The 24,800-nt window shown below is 38.1% G+C and overlaps 1 protein-coding gene across 2 annotated transcripts in view; it reads right to left on the minus strand.

Moving 5' to 3' along the window:
• Window positions 1–4,165: 4,165 nt before the first annotated feature.
• ST18 (ST18 C2H2C-type zinc finger transcription factor) overlaps window positions 4,166–24,800 on the minus strand; it is a gene marked incomplete at both ends in the record, with an annotated part of 166,211 nt that continues 145,576 nt past the window's right edge. For both annotated transcript variants that reach the window (XM_082279424.1, XM_082279423.1), the window contains 10 exons: window positions 4,166–4,306; window positions 5,108–5,251; window positions 7,399–7,502; window positions 8,970–9,058; window positions 11,115–11,336; window positions 12,377–12,457; window positions 12,553–12,615; window positions 17,620–17,688; window positions 18,473–18,535; window positions 21,795–21,910. In XM_082279424.1, coding sequence (XP_082135550.1) covers window positions 4,166–4,306; window positions 5,108–5,251; window positions 7,399–7,502; window positions 8,970–9,058; window positions 11,115–11,336; window positions 12,377–12,457; window positions 12,553–12,615; window positions 17,620–17,688; window positions 18,473–18,535; window positions 21,795–21,910 — 1,092 coding nt within the window. The remainder of the gene's footprint in view (window positions 4,307–5,107; window positions 5,252–7,398; window positions 7,503–8,969; window positions 9,059–11,114; window positions 11,337–12,376; window positions 12,458–12,552; window positions 12,616–17,619; window positions 17,689–18,472; window positions 18,536–21,794; window positions 21,911–24,800) is intronic.

Below are 24,800 nucleotides of genomic sequence, written 5' to 3' on the forward strand. Positions count from 1 at the left end.
TACACATTTTTACTGAAATAAATACTTTTCCCCCTTCTACAGGCATAGTTACAGAACAATTGTTAAAAAGGGAAACTTCAGAAGATGAAAATCATTTGAAAGGTTGTTCAAGCACAATGGGTGTTCTTGTTTTGGGTTATCCCTGACCCCTCCAGCTTATATTAGTTTAATAATGAATAAAGCTTAAGTGTTTATTCTTTTTTTTTTTTTTTTTTAATGGAAAAGGGCCATAATTTCAATGCTGAAACATTATCAGATCAAGTTGTTTAAAGATGAATGTAGATAGTCTCAGATAATAATAACAATTTAATCACTGAACTGTGGATATCATACTCCTATCCAAAACCACTAGGAAAAGTGTTTTTCTGCTCACAGAAAAAACACAAATCCTTGTCTCAGATTGTTGGAAGCATTTGACAATAGAGCATAGTTTTCTCAGGTGTATGTAGAGCCTAACATCCACATGACTACCTTTCCCCAATCTTATAAACAGTAGATAATCATATTAGGTACAGAACTTTAAAAATGACGTGAAGAGCTGTCTGTCTGACAATAAGGCCCTCTAAATTTGTGATTTGAATTTAGGCATCCAGACAAAATGAAAATGTTGGCCTCAGTCTTTATCTGTTTAGCATTAAGGCACATTGCTAACCTGTTTCTGCTTCATCTGTGATGTGTGAGAAGAGACTGTCCCACTAGTGTCTCATGATTTGAAGATCCACAGTGGGAGATAAATAGTAAATTTTAAGAACCCTTAAAAATATTATTTTATATTCATTAAGTCATATTACGTAAATAACTAATAATTGGCTTAATCAAAAGAACCAGTTCATGCTGTCCTTGGATAAGTGTCTTAGAACAAATAAAACTCTGAACCCCAGTGGAGTAGAGCTTCCCAGGACAGGTCTGTCTTCATTCCAGCCCTTTGCTGACTCTACAGCTTCAAACCTGGCAAGATTTGTGAGCATCCTGGATTCATGTGATGCAAATTTTGAAATTCTCTTCTAGCTAAATGCAGGACATGTCATATTTTTATTTTTCAGTCCATTCTGGTTTATCTAAATGTGTCTAGTCAAATAAATAATTATCAGCTACTTTATGGTATTTAAATTTGCCTTATTTTCCAAATGAAAATTATTCTCTATCTGGAGAAAGTTGGAATCTGAGACAAGAAATGCTCCTGAAGCCATTAGCATGCATTCTAAATAAAACTGTCCTGTTTTCGCTACAATGAACAGTGAAAAAAGAATGTCCATTAGATGGAAATATTGTCTTTCTAAAACCAGAAGATTTTTATTTCTGCAATGTCTAAGCACTGCAATTCTAGCAGAAAATTGCACTGGAACAATGGGCGGTTCTGAATTGCTGGAAACTTTACAGTGGCTTTTATGTTTAAACATCGTTTAGCAGCTGTTAAAGGACAGCACAACTCCTGTACTTTATCAGTATAAATGAAGTCTACAACTGCCAAGAAAAAAATGCATTAAATAATGCAGCGATTATCATCTTGATTTTTTTTTTCTCTTCAGAAGTGAAAAGGACCTCTTAAGCTGTTCTATTTTTCTCCTCCTTATTTCAAATTGACAAAGTAAAACACTAATTAAATTATTTATATCAGAAATTTACTTATGAGGATGACACATTTTGTACACAAAGCAAGAGAAACATCTGACACATCGTATAATGCCAGGTGCAGTTAAGAAAGTATAATATAAGTCAGCAGCTAGAGGCTAAAAAACCCAACAAACTTGCTGCAATATTTCATTATCAATTTTATTTCCTACCATACACCAAATGTACAGCACAGAACACAATTTTGTTGTTTTGATGTAAGAAATATTAATTGTATGAAGAAACAGTATACAAACTACTCCAAATTAAAAAATGCATACATCATTGCTCTTTACAAAAGGTCTAATTTACAGTATAGCTCATCAATGCATTTAAACACAAAAAAAAAAAAGAAAAACAGAAAGAAAAAAAAACCAGTGCACATTACAAAACACATCAAGTACAAGGGAGGCAAATAAATACAAACATACTTCACAGAACATCCTGAGCAAACAACCAAACACAGATAAATTAACCTGAAGCCATAGTAAATCATAATAATAAATACATAGGTCAGTAAGAGATTTTTTTTTACTTAAATAAAATATATGACAAATTTGTTAAAATATTTAGTAAATTAAATTTTAGTCTTTGTAATGTGTGAACTCATTTTGTATGCATTTAACAAGTATAACAAATGTTTGCTTTTTGTGTTTTTAGCAAGAACAATAACTTTAATAGCAAATTTTTGTTTGGTGTTCTCCTATTTATATTAGACAGCACATATGGTAGCTTTTGAAAAATCAATTTAAAAATAAACACAGCTCCTAAGAACACACATTTTCCCCTGTCTAAACTAAGATTGGAGAGTTGAATCAACCCCCCAACAAAAAGCAAGCCCCACCTAATGCAGAACAGTGACCACAGTGCATGAGAGTTGAATCACTTCTGAATAGTACTTTTGTGCAGGAACAGTAATAATATAATTGTATATGTCAAGCCTGTGAATGCCATCATATTCAATCTAAATATAAATGCGGCTAATAAAAATAAACACTTTCATTATAGCACGGAAAAATTAAACACACACTAGATCCATGTATACATTTACACTGAGGCACATATGCACATGAGGTGTGTGTGCATACAAAAAAGGCAGTTCAGCTGGTTGTTTATACCTTTTTCTTAAAAAAAATAAATATAAAAAAAACTTCTGAAACAATGCTTAATTACTTACAATCCCTGAAATAGACATTGCCTCTGTTATAGCAACCGCTAGTTTCTGACGGAGTCAGAAGTTCCACACCCAGGCTAACCGGATACCGAGGCGCACGCCCGCACCTCTGCGCAAGTGCTCATCTGTCCACACCTCCGCCTGTCTGTCTGCTCTGTAGCACTTGGTACCCTACCAGAAGACTGGTGACAAATTCAGTGTCAGCCTAGTCTTAGTGAAGAAGGATGGGAGAAACCAGTCACGGTGTTGCTACCGGTCATTCAAAGGGACAAGCGACCACCGTGGTGCCAGAGGGGTGTTGCTGCCCTCCAGACCGCTGCCTTCTCAGCTGCCATTTCCTTCAAACCAGTATTAAATGCCATTTCAGGGGAGATGTGTTCGACTCATTATGTACAAAGCCTTCAGCTTGGGATGTGTTTGTGTTTCTTTAAATCCAAATCCATTGCAATACTGGTCACTTGCTTAAAACCTCAACGTCTCATACTAAAAGAGTACCAGCACCTACCTAGTTACCCTTCTTGTTTAAAGATAATTGTCGTTTCCCTCCATGAGCTAACTCTGAACAAAAACTGCAGTGGTAAAATAAATATGAAGTTCTCTTGAAACATTTTAAATAATCATTCTCATAGGCTAAATCACACAGCCAAGTCAAGTGCTTTGCTGATTGCTATATTTCATTATTGCTAACATATTCTTTAACACACTGTTTTCCAGCATACTGTGCTTTTAAGAGCCCAAGTTCCCCACTAGTGGGCACCATTTATCTTCTCATTCCATGCATCTTCACATCTCGTGTTACTGCAAATCCATTTCTGATACAAAGCCATTATAAAAAAGCAGGATGTGAGGAAAATAAAACTAGAACCACGGTTCAGTCATTTGTTACTTTCATAGGTTTTTTTTTTTTCTTCCTGTACAAACCCAGCAAGTTATTTAATTTACAGTATAGCTTTCAGTCTATTTAAAATCCCATTGGAAAATAAATTAATAAACACATTTGTAAAAATATGGCAGGCCGCAAAAATGCTGTTAAAAGATAAAAAAACCAACTCTTTGATTAGAAATAAATAAAAAATATAAAAAATAGTCGCACACACTTTTTACATTCACTTTACAAAAACTGAGTGCAAAAGAAGAAAAAAAAATTGTACTGAAATAAATACAATATACTAACAGAGTGCATTGCTGTTAATACAAATAGTCTGTTGTGGTTTTATTCTTTTTTTTTTTTTTATGTCAGCTGGGAAAAAATTAGTGCAATGTTGCAATTGTAAATGCAGCATGGCAACCTACACCCCTTAGCAGTACATGAACTCCTAACAGATCCATCTGGAGTTTACTGCTGTTAAGTAATTTCTGTTGCCCAGCAGCTTTCACATCCTACACATGGATGCCCTTCACTGCCTGTTTGATACTTTCCAGCAGAGCTTTGCATTCGGGGGAATAGTCCCGTTCCAGATTGCTGTACATGTCTGTGAGTGTATTTACATATGCTTCGAAATTCTGCTCACTGATTGGCCCCTAAATGGAGACAAAACAGATTATAATTGTAGGAGGTAAAATTAAGGCTGAAAAAACCCAAACACCCAACCCCAAAGCATGTCAAAGGGGCAATATGGCAACTAGGGAGAAGTCATAAACAGGGCAGCCATCCAAATTAATGGAGGGGTTATGGAAATTACAAGAGTTGCATGTCCTGGGAAATCCACACTCTCTCCAAGCAGGAAAAGGAGTTGGAGATATTATGGCTAGTATAACTTTTTTTTTTTTTCTTTTTTATGGTCGATTTGGCTCTGGGATTGTGACTGACATTCCCCCTAACTGTCCTTACTTAATCTTCCAGTGGCACTCTTGATGTTTGGAAAGGGGCTTGGAAACACAAGTGCCTCTGGATTTGGCCTCTGTTTGAGGGTAAGATGTGAAATTTTTGAGAAGATAGAGCTTGGTTGGCTCCAGAAGAATCATCTGTATGAAACAGGTTAAAGTTTTGATCTGGGAGCTGACTAAATAAGGATTCTCATCAGTGTGAAGTTTTCACTCTGTGCAGTGTGGGTGTTCAGACAGGGAGGGACGAGGGAAAAGCCTGCCTTGCACAGTGTGGTACAGGGCAGAGATACCAGGGCTGGCTCAGTCCTGGGAGAAACTGCACCTACCACCACACAGATGTCATGATCCTGCATCTCTGCAAAGTAAATCAGCCTAAAAGTGCTCTCTGCTAATGCAGCTCCAGTGTTCCTGCTGGTCCCTGAGCCTGCTCATCTGCTTCAAGCGCTGGCAAGACAGTCTCAAAAGAAGGTGTGAAGTTGCTGGCTGTGGTCTTACCATCTGTGGAAGCTGAATGTCAGCGAGACTGGAGATAAGGGCTTGGCTTAAGCCAGCTAACTCCTTCAACAGGCTCTCGTTGTTCTGCTCTATGAGTTTGTTCTCTTCCTCTATTGTTTTCAAATTGCTCTCCATAGATGTGATCTAAAACACAGGCAGGTACAAACACAGACAGACAAACCCTTGGCAACATCATTACTGCAGTTTGAGCCCAAAATATCAGCTGGGTGATTACGAGAGGCCATGATAATCTGAAACTCAGCTATGCTTTTTTTAGGAGAGACATAACTTCTCCACAGAACATTCAGAGCAAAGAAGAGATTGTATTTGCTCTGAAACAATGGACTTTGCTGCTGGTTCATGAGGAAACTGGAGAGTGCCCCAGAGTGGGAGGAGGGAATTGAGCCTGGAGAGGAAGGTCGGTGTGGAGCCGGGGTGGAGAGTGTGGCCTCAGGGCTGGCGGAGGGAAGGAGAAAGGAGGTTGATGTTTACTTTGCTGTCCTGCTCTTACAGCATCCCTGCTGCTCGGCCACAATAGCGAGGGCACGGGTATTAGCTGCTGTGCTACTTTCCTGCCCTGCTCCTGGGTGAGCTCTGGGCTGGCTGGGATTAGCAACAGGCCTGGCGCTGGAAACAATAAGGGAAAATAGAGTGGAAAGGAAACTGAGAGGATGAGCACACATCACAAAGATGATCTCTGACCAACAGAATGGAAAGGAAGATTTTGGAAAGAGTGGGAAAAAGCAGCCAAGTAGAAAAAAACGGTATCTTTTTAAAGTGAGAGCTCTGGGATATACTGAGCTCTGAAAGCTTAGATGTCAAAAGCAGTACTGAAAAAACAAAACCAGCAACGGCAGGGTCTGGTTTCCTCCTGCCCCGCTCCTTGTCCCGGGAGCAGGCAGCTCGGCAGGGCAGAGCCAAGGGCTGTCATCCCTGTGCCCCGCCACAGCTCCACAAGGCGTGGATCGGTGCAGTCGTATCCACCATTGCCATGCCCACCCTGTCCTTATTAGTATGCACCTTTCTGCACTACTTAATTGCCTCCTGCTGTTGCCACTTTACTTCCCTCCACGCAGCAAAACTCCCCAGTGTGAGAAACCAGTTTTTGCGTGCCTGCCATCCACTACAACCCCTCCTCTGGAGGGTGTTTGTAGCAATCTAACGCCTGGAGGGAGTAGATTTAAAGGAGGTAGGAGATTCACATCTTCTGCTGTAGTTCAGTTCGGGCTTTGCTGGTCAAAGTGCCTTCACCAGGGAGAAAGTCTGGGGAGAAGAAATCTGACTGCATGAATTGGGCAATCTCCATGCAAATAGCACAGCGATCACCAGTGAGAACCAAGTGTCCTGAGACACTGAGCAGAGCCCCCCTGCAGTGCAGTTTGGGCTGGATATCCTCACAGATTGTTTAGATCCAGCACAGGTGGCACAGACTTCTACCTTGTTTAGACCATACACGCAGTGGTTATTGCAAAAACAGCGTGAGTCAGTGCTGCTCATTCCAATGTGGTACAAATACAGGGGGATGGTTACACTCGGATTGGATCGGTTTAGATTTATATTCAGTTCACAGATCTCATTTAGGAACTTTTTCCTTTCATTCTTATCCTGAAAATTCTGAGTAAGCTTCTGCCCTTGCTTTTACCCAGTCTGCCCAGGCTAACTTCCAGGTGCATATGGGAGTTTCTGTAGGGATGAAGCCATATAGCTCACTCCATAGAACCACTAGCAGCATCTTAAAGCCAACTTCATTCTCCAGTATACAAAATACTGACAGAGAATGGCTCTTTTCCATAACTCCTGTCAAAATCCTCTGCTACACAAATTAGCAAAAGGTATACATTCTTTACCAGGTGTTGCCTGGAGGCAAAATTCAAACTATTTCAATAACTGACAGCGGGTGAGCTAAACTAGGAAGGTTTTCTTAGGTACACATAACAAAGTCAACTCTCATTAAGACTTGGAGTGGGTTAGTAAGAGGAATTATCATCCCTAAAAACTCAGGTCATATGATCTGCATGGTTTGGTAAACAAATGTTTGGTTAACAAAGGAAAATGCATGTTTTGTTTGGTGAGTATGATTTTTTCTGCTTGCCAAGATTGACTCCAAACTTCCCTGAATCTGTCATTCAGATCTTTAAGACAATACCTGCTGCTTATTTACAGAAAACACAAACAAGAGCTGGAAAAACAAGTGCACAGGAGACTAGCAATTTTTAAACATAGCATTTACGTAGCATTTAATTTATTCATCATTCTTAAACATAAGAAAAGGTTTCACATTTATGGCATACCTGAGTTTGAAGTTTCATCATATCAGCTTCAATTTTAAGATTGGATTCATTCAGTTCTTTTATTTCCTCATCCAAGTGTCTTATTTCTTCATCACTCTCAATACCTGTAAATAGTTGAAAATAACAATATCAGGTTTAAAATGTCCACATGCAAATGGATGTATGAGTAATAAGCTGTGTTACCTGTTACCTAACCATAGGAAAATAAGCTTTTCATCAAATGATTGATCCTTAAATTGTCTTTTAGTTTGCTTTTACTGTCAAAATTGTTTCCTACTTGTTAAACATCTACATGATCTGAAACATAGATGGGGCTATCTTAGTCCTCATTTTTTCACAATTTCTTTTTTTTCATTGCAACATGCAACTACAAGCTGGAGGGTACAGAAAGGAAAAATTGCCCAGAAAGAGGAAAGTTTATCATAAAACATGAGGGGATATTTACGGTGTTTAGGATTGGTGGATTTTTGGTTTGGTTTGGTTTCAAAAGAAATGTAACAGCAACCCTTCTTTTTCAGTGAACACCCCAGGGCAACATCTTCACTAGTAAAATTGCTAACTCTAGTAAGTCAATCTGTACCTGTTTCTGATCTTGCAAGAATTTCTGTGGGGGCAAACTCCTGTGCAGAATAATTTCAATAATCACAGCCTTAGTTATATCTGATAAATAGTGAAATTTAAATAACAGGAAAGGGGAAATTGTCAGAAAGCTAACAAGTATTACAGGGAAGGAGAAAAAAAAAAAAGGAATCTAGTGTTTTAGTGTTTTACATCCCAACAAGTTAGACAGCAAAGGAAAAAAAGCTTCAGTTCTTTCATGAAAGCCTTGTCCTGAAAAACACTGAGCTGCAGCAGCTGCTGGCAACACATGTGCCTGTTTCTGCTTAGCATCACTCTGAGCCCAACTCTGCCTGCAGATTTGGGCCACTGTTGTTGTTACTGCTTTAAAGCCTAGAACTGAGTCTACTGGGGAGCCAGCCTGGGAAATCTGTAAGCAATAACACAACCGTTTTGCTCAGCAGTTGGAGGCTAAAGACTAAATTTCCTGAATCCTGGCTCAGTGCCCAACTTGCTAAAGCACATTGTATAAGAAGGGAGACTCCTACACATTTCCCCCCTGCAACTCTTTGGTAATTATTGCTTTGCACTTAGGTTAGCAAAACTACACAAGCACTGAAAAGATACTAAACCGTGTAGGATTCAAGTTAGGGAGATGAGTCAATTTCTGCCCACAATATTTCTCCCTCCTTACCTTATTCGTCAGATAGCTAAGTCCTCCTGATCTGGAACTAATAGTTTGTTAATAACAACAATATTGAAAGCATATCCAAATAAAAAAAATAATACTCTGGGACAAGAGCATACCCTCAATGCTGAGTTATCAAGATGTAAATAAGAATAATTTTATAATCTCTCATGCAAATATTTTTGTTATTCAAGATTTTTTTTGCTAGAGACAACTGAAAGTAGTGAGAATTAATGCCAGAATGGCTTGAAGGGGCACAAGTATAAATGGGAGCTAGGGCCCTTCTATCTGAATAAATGTCATCATCTTTTACAGATCTCCTTACCGCCACTTGCTTTAAGCTTGATAGTCATTAATTCTTCCGAAATTTTGCCCTTTTTTATGGTTTGTGCATTCAGAGGACAACCAGACAGGCTGAAAAGGATAGGAAAAAAAACATTAGCACCCACTTGAAAATGGTAACAATCTTTTCAGGCAATATTATCATGCACTTGGACAAACCTCTGTACCTAAGGTCACATCAGTATCTCCATTATAGCATGGCTTCGGGGAATGACATAACTCATAAAGAGCCATTTAGCTGTATATTCCAGCTTGAAAACTGGCACAGAAATCTCCGTCTGTGAGTAAACAACTCTTAAGCATATTTCAAAATAATCAAAATTGCAGTGGCAGCTGCTGTTAAGTTACACGAAGAAGCATTTACAGAACTCTTAAAGTTCAAACATTTATATACTGTTTTTATCAAGGGATTGTGCTCCAAAGGAGAGGGGAGCATGTTAGTTTAAAATGGCAAGTTTGCCATCCTAAAAAAAATTAATTAATGGGATGATGTCCACAGTGCACAATTATTGTATCACTTTGTTGATACATAATAATCATCAATACAATAATAACTCTGGATATACCCTATAGGCTGTAATAGCTTTTTTGAATGGTTCTATTATATAGTCAGTTTGCTTTTTAACCACTGTTCACATTAAATTACATTTTGCTATTTCAAAGCTTACAATTTCATCAGCTGGTAATTACCTGAGGCAATTTTTATAGCCCACTAAAGGGCTAAGAGGAATTGCACTGTCTTAATACTATCTTTATAAATAACAAAGAAGAAATACCCATATGCTGAAGAACTGGCAGAAGGATTTGTATTTAGGTGTAGCCAAGGAGTGAGGGAAAATTTTGTTCCACAGGAAAAATGAATGATGTGTGTGTGTGTTTGTGTGTGTTTGTGTGTGTGTGTGTGTGTGTGTAAAAATTAAAAAAAAAAAAGAGAATCCTAACAGACATGGAATTTCCACATAGAAAAAAAAAAACCAAAACAACAAAAAAAACCCCAACAAAACCCAAGCTTTTTTTGTTAGCTTAGCTAAAAGTTATACAGGGGAAGATGCTAGTTCTTCAGATCTAAATTTCTGCTTTTTACCTCTGCCCAGAGCAGATTGCTAACTGGGAGGTTGTTTGAAAGCCATGAGTTACCTGTTGGGATACCAAACCAAGCTATATTTGCTACCACATTTTACCTAATGTGATCTTGAGAGTGACCCAGTCTTACGTAGGACAGGAATCATCTGTACTACGAATTGCAAGCAGCTAAAATACAGTTTATGCTACTTGCTTAATTAGCCACAATTTAAGGGTAGTGTCCTAATATAAAGACTTTTAGATGGGATATAGGGAATAAAATTAGGATAACACTGGACTCTGACGAATTCATTCAAATCACCTTGGACATTCTTGTATTGAAGAAGCTGGTTCAGTGTATTAGGAAGAAAGCAAAGGAGATAGAGAATGCAGACTTAATTATTGTTAAAGACAGAAAACCAAACTTGCCAGATATTAATTCAGATACTGTAATCAGATTATTTGATTATTTTTTATTCAATATGGTCAGATTATAGGAATTTTTTCACAATGATATATGGTGGTTGTTGTTGTTAGTTATATGTATGACTCCTCTGTAAGGACAATTTTTTTGTAAGATTGTTATAACTTCAAACTTCTTTAATCCATATGAGTGCTGAATGCTTATTGTTTTTTCTTTGTGTGACTTTAGCTGTTTAAATACAAAGTTTATGAATATAACTTTTCCACTAGTAGAAAGATGAAATGAATGACTCTTGGCTGAAACTTTTCTGGTGACATTTCAATGATATTTCTCTTTTTCTTTTGAAGATATGTGGATACAACTCCATATTTCCCTAGGAAAGAACCCTAGTTAATTTTAAACTGCATAGGCTCTGTGCTAATCTGAACACCTCAGAAAGTCATGCTTCAATAGGAACACAGAAAAAGACATAAAAATTTAAGTCTCTCAAAGTAATTCTGTTTTGTATTACTTTAGCTGCAATGTAAACTGTGTTGTTACTCAAAAAACTTCAGCACAATTTATTCTGACTCTAACCTCACATGTTGCCAATTCAAAGTGGAATGTTAAGGAAAAATGAAAAGAGAAAACACAAAGTTATACCTTCTGTGGGTGACAAAAACATTATTAACATGACCCAGCCCGTTGCAGCCTGGCAAAGGACAGTGTGGCAGCTCTTGTTTGTTCAGTTTCCAGGATAGTGAAGACCCATTGACAGGACTCTCCTTCTGTCTCTTGGCAGCCAAAGGACAACCAGAAGCAGTGCGATGAGAAGTGTATTTACCTGATATGTGACCTTGGCCATCACAGCCTATCACTGGACATCTACAGAAACACAGCAAAAGAACCCTCGTTTTCACTGGAGAGAGCAAGCAAAGACAGTCTCAAAAAATTCTGAGAAAATCATTCCAGCTGCCTTTGCTACTTTGCTTTAATGGAGTAAGACTTGGTCCCTGGTGGCACACTGTACCTGAGCATCCAATTCTTGTCAAGCTGAGTTATGGGGGTTCAGGTGATCTTAAAATAAGGCAATTTAAAATACAGTTGTAGAGACTAAGAAAATAAGACATTCATTTAGATAGTATTTTACCAGAAAAGAAAATTGAAGTTCTATCACAGGCAATAAATCTTCAAGTATATGGAAAGTCAGCATTGCCTTTTTTCTACCTCGGTTTCTGGTATGAAGCAGAGGGTGGGTTCCTGTAACTGGAAAACTTGCATGGAAACCCATGCAAATACTCGCAAAGAAAGGATAGGGAATTTTTTGTGCTGCTCTGTCAGTGTTATGCAGTTTTGCATATATCACTAGCAAGTATTAAGGCACGTATTGCATTCAGCTGAGTCTTCCCTTATATATTCTGACAGTTATCATTTACAAATTTTAGTGGAATGTGCGTTCTAGCCAGGAATGTAGTGAATCTCTACCGAGTTTCCAGTTTTCATTTTAAGTGAAATTTTCATTCATACGTAGAGAAAAGACATGAGATTTACAGATACTTAAGTTCTCTGGAACATATTTTGAAGGTGTCGCTCTGATTTAATTATCTGATATGTTTCACCTCAGTCAGTAATAATTTTCCTTCATTTTGCCAAATTTTTCAACCAGGTGGCACTTGCATAGCACTCTTTAAAATAATTGGAGCGATGCAAGCAGATATAGCAATCCTTCCTCACTGTTTAGTCTCCTAGGTGATGGACTCCACCAACTTCACTAGAAGCAGAAACACTTGGTTTGGTTCCAGCTCTAGGCACTATTCTCATATGGTTCAGATTAACTGGAGCATCTCCCTGAGATTCCTCAAGTCCTGAACTCTCACAGGCCACTTCCCCCCTCCGCTGGTGGTGGACCCCTGCTTCTTACTCACTTAAGTTCAGGGTCTTCTTTTTCTTCCTTGGTAGGAGTGACTTTGATACCTCCTTTCCTGGCACGAGGACAACCAGACAAGCTGAAAGAAGCACACAGAGTAAGAGCCACCTCTTTCTGCTGCTGCCAGCCGAGAGCCCTGAGCACTGCAGCCCCCTGCGATGGGATGGTTGTTACCTTCTGTGGGATGCATAGTTCCCTGTCACGTGGCCAGAGCCATCACAGCCAGGTGTTGGGCACCTATGGAATAATACAGGAAGCTTACAAAATACAGCCACAAAGATAGAGAGTGAACAATGTGTACATTCTATATTTTGTCTAGAGTGGAATAAAGAGCAGCAGAGCTTTTGCTGAATAACTAAACCTAGCTCTCGTGGGTTTTTTGTTTGGTTTTTTTTTTAAATAAACAGACTCCTTTTTTTGGGAGGGTATTTTTTCTATATAGCAGAGTTTTAGTAAGGAATGTGAAATATATTGTATATGATGTGTAGATTTAATTAGTTTTTATCAATGTTTGCATTGAGCATTTTTTCCTTGCACAGAATCAACATTACAAAGAGAAGAAAAAAAAGCAGCTTGATATAGATCTATTTGTAAATTTACTATCATGCGTTTGTTTTTTATGATGATGTTTTCAGGTACAGATCTAAAGAAGCACTTTGCCAGTATTTACAGAAGGGGAAATGAAAGCAGAGAAGCAGTTTTACTTTTGGGCATCAGTAGATGATATCCAGAATTTGAATTTAATAATTTGTGTGTTCTAGCACTGTAAGCATACCACAGGACCATCTCTTTCTAGCATGAGATTCAATTGGGTATTCAGCTGAGCAATTGGATTATGCTTATTCCTTATGGTTAAGGGGTATCTCTGTGTATGTGCAACAAACAAGCCTTTTTGGGTATGAACGTTTGATACTGAAACATCTATACAATAAAAAGAAGAGAACCTGCCTATTACTGTGTTTTTTCCAGTGGTCTGGCAGGTTGGGCTTCTTGCTTGCTGTGCCCCAAAAGCCAACTGGAGTCAATAGGTCTTCCCACTGACTTCTGTGGGGTTTGGAGAAGGACCTTACTGGTAACACCTTCCATCTCAGAAGTACTGAGATTTTTCTTTTTTTTTTTTTTTTATTTTTCTTTTTAAAAATTATTTTATTTAAGGCTGCTGTATGTTTGTGGGGTGGCTTGGTTTGAGGTTTTTTCAGAGAACCTAAACATACTTCAGCACACAAAGCAGCACCAAAACCCATTTGCCTTTAGAAGTTATGCCAGCCTTTTCTATGTTTCTGTATTATACAACACAAAGTTCTTATGCTAAGCAACCCTAAGGGACTTTGAAATGCTATGATTTTTACAGAGTATCAGAATTACATAAGGAATTGTGCCAAATAATGTTGTACTGAACCATTAAGGAAAGTTGCATGGTTCAATATGCTCTTAAGTTGTTACTGAATCTTTCCTGAGTTAAAGAGATTCGTGATTTAATCTCATCATTTGTAGGCTGCCATGGAAAACACCTACAAATATAATTGTAATAGCACATCTGAGTGTGCAGGTGCATCTCTTCACAGAACATTTAAAACTACTTTTCTGTGAACAATTAATTTGTCAAAAATCTGACTTCTTTTGGACATGAAAAAATTTATGCATTGATTCAGGTAGAATTCAGCAAATAATTTCAAATTAAGAAGGGGGTGACTTTTTTTAAAAAGATAATGTCAAAACACTTCATGATGACACTTTGTGAACAAAATATTTTTGGCAGAACAACTTGCCTCACACTGACAGCAAAGGTAAAGGTGGGGGCTGCAGAGTGCCAGGATATGCTTGGCTGTGTAGAACTAAATGTTGACCTGTCTAAGTGTGGGACAAGGACTGGGCACAATGTCATGTGGAGCAGGCAGCAAGGGCAGATGTCTGGAGAGTGTGAATTCTCAAAAGTAAATCCAGAACACCTGCCAAAAACTATGGCTATTAATTTTAGCTACTTGTTTTATCAGATGATCACAGATGGAAGGGCTCCCTGCATAGACTGGAGGTGGACTTTAATTCAGTAAAATTTGTGTGAGACATTCAGATCTGAAAGTCTGAGAGTTGTGAATATACTTTAAAAGGACACTGAATTAAATTTTAAGTCACACCATCTGTATTTACCACTTCTGGCAGCAGACAGATTTCCAACTGCATTGGAGTCCAAGCTATTCTGGAGGTCACTGAAGATTTGAGGCTGAGATATTATCAATAGTAATGAAGTTATAAGATGATATTTCAGGTGGCCGACTGACAAATCAGTAAAAAGCTTCATTAGCAAGACTCTTAATCTTGACCACTGGGTTGGGTTTTCCAGATATTAGTTATATCTTTGTATGGATTGTGAAATTCCAGAACACAAAATAGACCAAAAATCTATTGCCTTGCAGTCAGTAATGCTGTGGAATTTCATCAGCTTTTAACTGGTGTTTGGACTGGTGCCCCAGCTTAGGGAGTCATCCTCTATAATGGATTCCTGTGCAGAGCCAACAAAATAAGATTTAAATTGAAGGGCCAGAGGTCTCAGGAGGTCAAATTAAGAGATGTCAACCCTCAGGTGGGTGTAGGTTACAAGTTCTTTTACAGTCCTTCCAAATTTGTTATTCAAACATAAATCTCTCAGCAATTTCACATATAAAATCTTGCAAATGGGCATCGAGTACCTCCTATTTTGTCCCTTTCTCCAAGAGGATTGCTTTATCTTTAGGAAATGAACTACAACTACATGCAAATTTTAAACACTGAGCTGCAGGTTTAGGAGCATTTCTGGTATATTTGCTCCCTCAAAAGCTCACTGGCGGTGTTGGGTATGAACTGTAGTTTAAGCAAACCCAGTATCAGTATCAATGTTTTATGTGGAACTCATGTAGAAAAACTGCTTAAATGTCTCCTAGAAATTGACATTTAACTACTGCAAAAACTTGTCTAAAGATAGGACTGACCGCCTATTCCTCAAAGCTTCTGAATTGTTAGTAAATATCTCTCTAAAGTACACATTTAAAATTCTTTAAGACTTGATAAGCAAGCTCTTCAATTAAATAGAGTATCAGCCAAAATTACCCTTTTTAGCTTTAAAACCTGAGTCATCATCAAACTTATTATGTTTTAAATTGACCACCTCAGATTGTTCTGAGCAGCAAAAATCCTCATATAGAAATTTTCTTGAATCTGAATTGCAGGCCCACTTTCTGAGCAGATCTTCCTTATTTCCAAACTGTGGATCACATGGAAGCCTTGTATCTTTGCTGGCATAGAGTTTCATAATTAAAGCCAAAATCTTATCTTGATTCTGGCAAATTAAACACGAATAACATTTGGAAAAAATACACAGCTTTTTCATATTCATGCCTAACTACATGAGGGTACTTTCCTGGCCTGATTCTATGAGCGTTTATGCCCTCTGCTCACACAGCAATACTAAAATTAACTATTGATATGACTACACCAGCACAAGCATGATTGCAGCATTTTGGCATAAGGTTTAATTTAGCCAGAAGCAGAGTTTTGTTCAAATATCACCTGATCTATGTTTGCAGGAACCTAAATTAAGGTGGTACATTTGTGGAAAATAATTTTATTTAGCCCTTTTTCCTTTTGCGAATTGTCTGTGAACAGATTTTGATTTTTGCTCTTTTTCTAGTTAATTGAAATTAAATGCTAACTGCGTTATGCAACATATTTCTGTCTGTGAAATGTCCATGAACCTTGACTTTGTCTTTCACAACTCACTTATACATGGCGTACAGTGTGCAGTTTGTCATTTAAGTCATATGCTGTTGCTCCTCTTTCCTTATGGCATGACCAAAACTCTAGAAGCTTTAGTGGAAAAATAACCATATTGGTATGCAAATTTACTTATTCACACATGAATGGGGCGGGGGGGGTGATGCATGAGGAGCAACTATTCAAAATATTTGTGTGAGTGTCTTTGTATGGCAGAAAGCCAATAAAAGCAGGGACAAATATATATGACTCAGCAAATGATTTCAAATTTGTCAGCATTTTTGCAAGTCAGTTCCTTGCTAACCATTCCACTCTTTTAAAACCAATTAAACCTACATTTTATACCTTTGAGGATCAGGGATGTCAAAACATGAAGCATTGTGCCAGTGTGCCAGTTTACCTACTGGCTTTGTGAACTGCTTTGGACAGCTGCCTAAATAAATGGTCTTTCTTTGCCATTTTGCTGCATCTCCTGTACATTCAACTTCATAGCTACCATCAGTTCAGCATTTCAATTATAATTTAAGTTGTAAGGGTAGAGAATAAGACCACTAACATTTGATCTGGGGAAGCCAAACGCTGAGCCAAGTCTAAATGTAGTCACTTCTGCTATTAATACCATTAGGAAAGGAAAATAGAGCCATCATCAGACTTTATTTTCTTCTATCTGGTCTAGGGATGAACCTAAAGGACAGAAAGGACAGTCACGGGGTTCTCCCCTTTTTACATGCATTCACGAGTTTTTCCAAGCCATCTATTATGGGATCCAATTTACAAGTTGCAGAGGGAAAGCTATGAAAGAACTCTAATTATCCTTTCCTTTTCCCCACATCCTTATTGACAAAGCCAATTCAATAACTAGATGACTGGTTGCCAGTGCCTCTCTTGACTACAGATTTTTGAAATATTCATATGTCCCTATACATCTGTCTATATAGCAGAGCTGCACAGTCCTTTTGTAAGTGACATTTCATGGTGAGAATTATGCCAGCACAAAATCATATGACTTGATGTCTGCTTCAGTGACATTAAACTCATAGTATAGGGTAGTGAGTAATAAAAAATGATTTGCAGGTATTCTGGTCTCATTTTTAGATTTATTCTAACTAGATTTATTTCTAACTAAATAATTCCAATTAATTCTATCTGGATCAGTTATTTGCCAGATCAGTCTTATGTATTAGATATTTTCTATTCCTATCTGATTCAGAAATACTGAGGAAACTGCATTTTTCCTAGTGTTTACAATTTTTCCCCCGAAGTCCTGATTAATTAATGAAAATGAAGGGGTTAATTAATTAATGAAGAATGAAGAAAGACAAATGGAGAAAAGTAAACTTTATTTCACTCAAAAGCTTTCAAACCAATTCACTTCACTTTTCAGACAAAGGTTTGATACCACTCAGAGCAATTCAAATTTACAATTTCAATAACGCAGGGAACATGTTTGTCGAAGACAAAAACCAATAAATTTGTGCTATTGTTAATACTTACTTGAGCTCCTGAGAGTTAGCAGCCATAAGGGATTTTAATGTCTTGTCAGCTAATGGGCACCCAGAAACACTGAAAAGAAAATCTGATGTGAAATACTTTACTAAACCAAGGCAATTATTTTTATCAATACAACAACATACAATCTATGACTTATACCAGTTAAAATTATACCTTCAAATATTTGTTCTTGGCAAAGAAGGAGCAGCCAATATAAGGCTGTGGTTCTTAAGTCAATTAAAAAAATATATAGTTAGGGACAAATGTTTTTCCCTGTAAAGCTTTGCTAGGGCGGGGCAGTGGTGCACAGAATCCATCCTTTATGTTTCATATATGAAGGACAGCTAGAGGATCCGGTCCACATGGCTGGTAGAAGGCAGAAAACACTTCCATCCTGCTCCCAAGGGAAAAGCAGGAAAATATTGTCTCAACCCCTAGGTTGGCTAATTTGAGGAAGATATTTAACATCCTCAGGTTGTAATGGCAGATCTATGAATTTTAAAGCCATTCATAGAGATATTCAGGAACCTTATTTCTAATCACATGCAGCAGCATCTGTATAGAGACTGCTTGTACACTCAGGGAAATGCAAACTTTACTAAATGACTTATCTGCAGGTCTCAGCTAAGAAGTGCAGCTACATTAATAAGCATATGCTGCTTAACTCTGCATCAGTATATAAAGTCCAGACCTTCACAAATATACCAAAACCAGGAAAAACAGCCACATTTCTCTGTGGATTATTTTCTGCAAAGTGCTTTCGAATATTTACCCATGGTTATTATAAAAAGGTTCAAAGATGACAAGAGCTAAAAGTAGCTCTATTTCCTGTTTTAGGCTTCCTGTTGTTTCTTACCTGCGGTGTGAGGCATAGTTTCCTGTTACATGACCGCTACCATCACATCCTGGAGTTGGACAGCTATGCAAAGAAGAAGCAATGAGCAATTAGAGTGTATGTAATTCACCACATAGCTTACCATACCCTGCAGTGAATTATGTAATGATCTTTAGGGCAATCACATTCATCATTACACATTTCAACATTGTCACGACGCTGCAGAAAACTAGAAAAACTTCACTTCTGTTTTTTAATGATTACTTGAAGCAGAGATGGAAAGAATTTCTCCTATTTCCACAACACAAGTAATTCAAAACCTTATTTTTTTATCTATGTAAGGTTACCTTTGCATAGGTATTTTAGTTACGAAGTGGGTTCTTAAAAAGACTGTTTCTTTGTCAGTACAAAATTTTGACAGCAATTCTTAAATGTTAGAGCTGAAGTTTCTGACATGACCTCCAGTATAACATGGGCAAGAGAACAGTAGTATTCAAAATAATTCTTTTCACTTCTGACTAGGTTAAGGCACTGTCCTTTAGAAACACATCCAATCTTTATTTACTGATACGAGTGAGAAAGGTGTTAGGGTTGCTTGCGGCACAGAAAGCACTTCAATGTCACACAGCTGAAGTTCAGAAAGAGCACAGAACTTTCTCAAGATGTTTTCCAGCTGAACTGAGAAGTGATTCCAAGGTGGTTGTTGTGGTTTAGGAATGGTACTCTCCAAGTGAGTGTTCCCACCAAGACTCTCCAAACCATAGGCCTCTTTCTCACCCTCCTTTCCTCCTTTCTCTGCGGCAGGTTGGAGAGGAGAATTGGAGGCACAAAGGTGAAAATCACATCTTGAGATAAGAACAATTTACTGGAAACAGCAATGAGATAACAAAATGGTAACAGCAAAAATATCCGTAAGAGGGTGTACAGGATAGGCACATGATTGCTCAGAAGCAGTGCTGCGCTACCCTGGCTCGGTACTGGCGTTACCCAACTGCTCCCTTTGCCAAGCTTACTCAACTGGGAGGAAAACCTTCTCCCTGGGTGAGGTTCCAGGTCCCAGCCATGCCACCTCCTGGCTACTGCAAAAATTAACCCTGTCCTGGCTGGAACCAAGAGAATGGTGTACATTTAACAGAACACATAAACTCATTTAAATCAAGGGATGGAGGTATGCTCAGCCTGGAGATGTTACAACTTCTCTTTTTCCTCAGCCCTTCTTCAGTTGTAAAGCTGAACTCATTTATCAAACTGGGATACAATCCTCTCCAAAAGGGCGAAGATACCAAGAAATGCAACTTGCGCATAGAGAGGGAGGTGGATTAAATATTCCTTTGTACAGCACCTTAAAACACTCTTAACACCAATGTTGCAGAGTTGCCTAATAAAAAACTGTTTTTCTTTCACTGGGAATATGGATAAAGAGGGCAAGCAGATGCTGTACAAAAACCATTATCTAGTGTTCCATGCTAATGAAAAAGGGGTGCCTGAGATGCTCACCTGGCTATTTTCTCTGAGCTGGCAGAGTGCTAGGAAGTTTTTCAAATCTGTAAAAAAGCCTTAGGAAGACATCAGCTTCATTTTCACAGCCCACTTCAACCTGAGTGATGCCGTTAAGGGCATCAGAATTAACATGGAAAAATGGAAAGCACATGCTAGAAGGTGGTATTCATACAGTTCTTCACTGTAGCTGCACTAACCACGTTCAAAAATTTTTCTCTGCAAGTGCTTATGTCATTTTAAAAGCTTCCTCATGATGGAGCCAACTGTACTGAATTGTTCAGTACAATTTCTGAGCTCAGTGGGATCACAGGAATGTAGTCTGATCTCTACATTGCCTATGGATTCTTCTGATAAATTAAAACTATTCCTTATTTAATTTTCAGCACAACTACATTTTAGATACCTATCTCTGCTCACTGTTTGAACATAATAGAGTACAACCACTGTACGCTCATCATTGCCCTAGTAAATACTCTGGTGTTATTATTTAGGAGAGTGGAAAAGTATTTTACAGGCATCTCAAAACAGGTCAGTATGACAAAGGAATAAATATTATAAAAGAAAAGCCATTAGTCTTCAGAAAATAAAATCTCAGTGATTTTGTATGCATTTGTTTTAGAAGAAGAGGCAAAACAACCTGACCTGTAGCAATTTAGGTCATGAACTACAACTGCAGATATAATGTGGTGAGTAGGCAACATGCAGACTGCATGACATGAGGGGAAAGAATCACTCTTCATAGCAGCTTGCCCCAGGGAAATGTAAATTCTAGAGACAGAGGCAGCTGTAACTGCTTCAGTGCCACCGAGTCTGGAGAGCAGGACACAAGTTGGTGGGATGTGACTCGTTTATTTATGGGTGAGCATGCAGTGATATGTTATGGCCTATCATCACTCAGTGATACAGACCATGCTTGTTCAGAGAGACCTGCTCTGGTTTGGGACAAAAAGAAAAGTGCCATAAATGATTGCTGAGTCCTAGTTGACTATTACAGTGAAAACTCTGTGTTGATATCAAAATGATGTTGATGTGAACCTATAAGGAATTTTGGGAAGAACCTAGATGAGATTTTTAAAAAGTGACTTGTGCTATGAGCTGCTTGGGACAAATTTATTGAACAATTCTAAACTGAAACAAGCTGTTGTATGCAGACAGATTTAACAGAATGTATTTGCAGTTCTAGATAGTCAAGTTTTGGATCTTAAGACAGAGCAGGTGCATCTCAGTACTTCAGAAAAGAGAGTATTAGTCTATACTCTCAGAGCATGAATTTGTACAGCCACTGCGTTTTCTGCAAGACTGAATAACTGATTCTGCTTGGAAGGAAGCAGATGAAGGACTTAAACATATTTCCTACAGGTTGGAAAACCCCGTGGCACTTTCTGTCTTGTATTTTGTCTTTTTATGAACTCTGCAGGTTTTCTGTCTGAGAAATCCTGACTGCTTCTGCACAAGCTCTAAGCAATGGATCTATAATGACGATTGTTCAATTAAAGCTTATTTAATTATGTAAGCATTATCAGAGCCAATCTGTAGCATGTAATGAAACTGTGTTTTGTAGAAGGAGCTGTTGCCCGCTTGATACATATCTATCTGAGGAATAAGGAGTGGCACCCAGTAGAAATTTAGTCATTGACCTATCCAGACCCCCAGGCATACCCTGGCTTGATGCAGCTCCAAACCTCATGTCTAAGTACCCACAATGTGGAACTAACCACGTGCAGTAAATTGTGCAAGTCTCCCTGCTCAGCTCCTGCAAATCTACTTCAAACCAGAACTCAGAACACCAGCACAGTCAGTCTTTACCAGGGCAAAGGAAAATGCAGCATTTTTTGTGACTCACGTGATGAGTTCCTTTTTGAGATCTCTTGAATGAAGCTTGGGTTTAGGACTCGGTATGGAGACATCTCCTGGATACTTCTTTTCCTCCATGTTTTCTGGAGAGTTCACTGGATCTTTCTGAAATATTAGATGAGAACGTGACAAAAGGTTTCTCTCTTCAAGTCCTCCCACACATTCAAGAAATAATATGCCATGGCAAGAAGAGAACCTCTTGTAAAACTTAAAAAAAAAAAAAAAGGAGAAAGAAATTAAAAAGATATGATGGAGAGAAATTAAGAAAGTTTAGTACATCATAGTTCCAGGTTCTTACAGGTAGCCTTTTAAAAATGTTGTGTAAATATTTCTGAAGACAGATGCTAGTTTAAGCCATATATAGGAGAAATTTGGGGTTGTTTTATAAGATGATGATAAAGACCAAAGAAAAGTACACAGAGAAAATAAAAGTGGCTGTTGGGAGAGCCAAACCAAACTTCAGCAATTATGTTCTTTTTATTCTCTGTGTAAGTACATTGCTGACTTTTGAATACAGTTGAAGTGGTGACTATTGCAATCATAAATTATAAAATTGCAATCATAAATGTAAAAAAGTACTATTTTGCATAAGCAAATGTAAATGTAAAGCTTTTTAAGTCTGTGGAATGGAATGTCTTGTTATCTTATTCAAAGAGCAGATTCTTGCTAAAATAACAATCATAAAGAAAAAAATGACTTTGAAGTTTTCTTAAGAGCAGGCTACTGAGGGTAGTTCTTGATTTCTACCATTTGTAGATCAAAATCGTCACTTCTACCATGCTGTTTGGATGGATGGTATGAATCATGAGCATTCACTCCCTTGGGAAGGCATTTTGGAAATTTGGAGTCCTGGAAGGAAATTACATTTTTGTTTTCTGAAAAATCTTTGATCACTTCAGAGTAGCTTGGTTTATATTGTTTTGAGGCTTAATACCTTCAATTATTATTACCTTTATGAAAGATAAGTATTTTCTTTTTGAAGGGATGCTCTGCAGCTATTTTATCATTCGAGAATCCTCCAAAGCTTATAGCACCAATTATCAAACCTCTATTAATCGCTTCTTGGACTTCATGTTGGTTGTGTGATTCCATTCCAACACACAGGTATTTCCCAGAGATTACCATCTGTAGGAGCAGAAACTGCTGCCTGTGGTTGAGAGGGGAAGGTCCCAGCCTCTGCTAAATGCACGAGGCTGGTGCCATGGATGCTCTGGGCTTGTGCAGCTGACAGACGTGCCAGGACAGAGGAGCAGGGATGTCTGCAGAGCTGTTAACACCGAGTGCAGGGCTGAGTTGAATCTGGACTGAAAATGGAGTTTCTGCCTCCTGGGTCTTGTAAGCTCTGCAGGGGTGTTTCTTCTGATAAAGCTTCCATATGGTCCTCAATTCTGGCAGCTCATCTTCGGCTGTTTGGAGGCTGGATCCTCAATATGACTCCTTCTGCTTTCTGCTACTGGCTACCTACTGCCTACTGTAACTCACTCTACACATACATATCGAAACGATGCCATAGTATTGCTGTATCAATTACTACTGATTTTTGCAACCACATTTGTGGGGTTAATTTGTTTGGGAATAATCTAATCTGCTACAAATATAGAAAGCAAAAATACATATATTCAGCTTTACTAAACATTCCTTCACAGTAATTATTGAGTAATTATTTTAAATAAATAGAAAAACTCTCATATATTTCAGGCTTTGGGAATTATATTTCTGAAGGAGAACTTCAGATAAGGAGCAACAGAGAAAATTAGCAACTACAAAAGGTCTTGATAAAATATTAGTACAGAAATAATAAATGAATGAAAGTCCTCTAAACATGGAAACTAAAATGCTAAAATACAAACGTGGAAAAATGGATGTCAGCTTTGTTCAAGAATCAAGAAACTTCAAAGACACTTTTCCAAAGTTGGGTTAAGTCTAGGTCCCAGTGGCATATGGGGGTGATTTTGCCTCTCAGAGCTGCAGAATGGGGATTTGAATTCCTGACTACTTCTGTCCACAAGTTTTGACCTACCTTTCTTAGCATCACATGCAAGCAGGGATCATCACTGTTATAAGTCACTGTAAAATTGAAAGCTCCTCAAAGAAACAACAAAATGGTAATGCCCTGTTACCATTATTACCAACCTGTTAACCTGTTGCCAGCTGGAAGGGGTCAGATGTCAAAATAACTTCAAAAAACACAGATGAAATGGTTTCCACTTAATCTAACGGAGGGTAAAGAAGGCTGGTTTATCAGTTTCCTGTCTAACAACTAACTGCCAGGCTACGTCTGCATCACTGAGCTGATGTGTGTTTCTAAAAATTTAAAGCATGCCTTGCCTGGATCCCATGTATCTCAACCAGGCTTCCACTTCTTCTGAGAGCAGCCTGGAGTAGGGGGTGGTGAAAAGAACCCTCTAGATCTCCACTGTGATCCTCATCTGGGTCATGTACCTGAGAATTCAACCTGTAGCACACCAGAGTAGCCATAACTGTGCTGCAGGATATGTTAATGTTTCCAGTATGTGCAACTTGTGTTCTTTGTTTTAAATTAAAGATATCTCCTGATCTTTTGCTGATGATGGACCAGAAACTTGTGTGTGTGTGTGCGTGTGTGAGAGTTATTCATCATGTCACTGTGTGATACCTGCTGCACAGAGCAGACTGATGGAGAATTAAGTATATCAAGGCTTGACAAAATGCTACAGTATTGCAGTTCACAGTTTCATTTCACTGAGTCATTTAATAAAAATAAGATTTCATGATGAAGACTGACACAAGTACACCTACAGCCACCAGTATAACTGATACTAGAGGGTTTAGAATTGCAGTATTTTCATTTTCTGTCTTTAACTAATTAGGTTTTTTTCAAATCTTAATGGTGAATTTCCTGAATTGAGATTTTAAGATTTGTAATTTTTTTAAGTAAAGCTATACACACATAAATATACAGAAACATCAACAATTTTATACAGGATTTTTCCTAGCTATCCTTTAGTATATTTCC

Source organism: Coloeus monedula (genome assembly GCF_965178545.1).
Source record: "Coloeus monedula genome assembly, chromosome: 1".
NCBI classification, from domain to species: domain Eukaryota; kingdom Metazoa; phylum Chordata; class Aves; order Passeriformes; family Corvidae; genus Coloeus; species Coloeus monedula.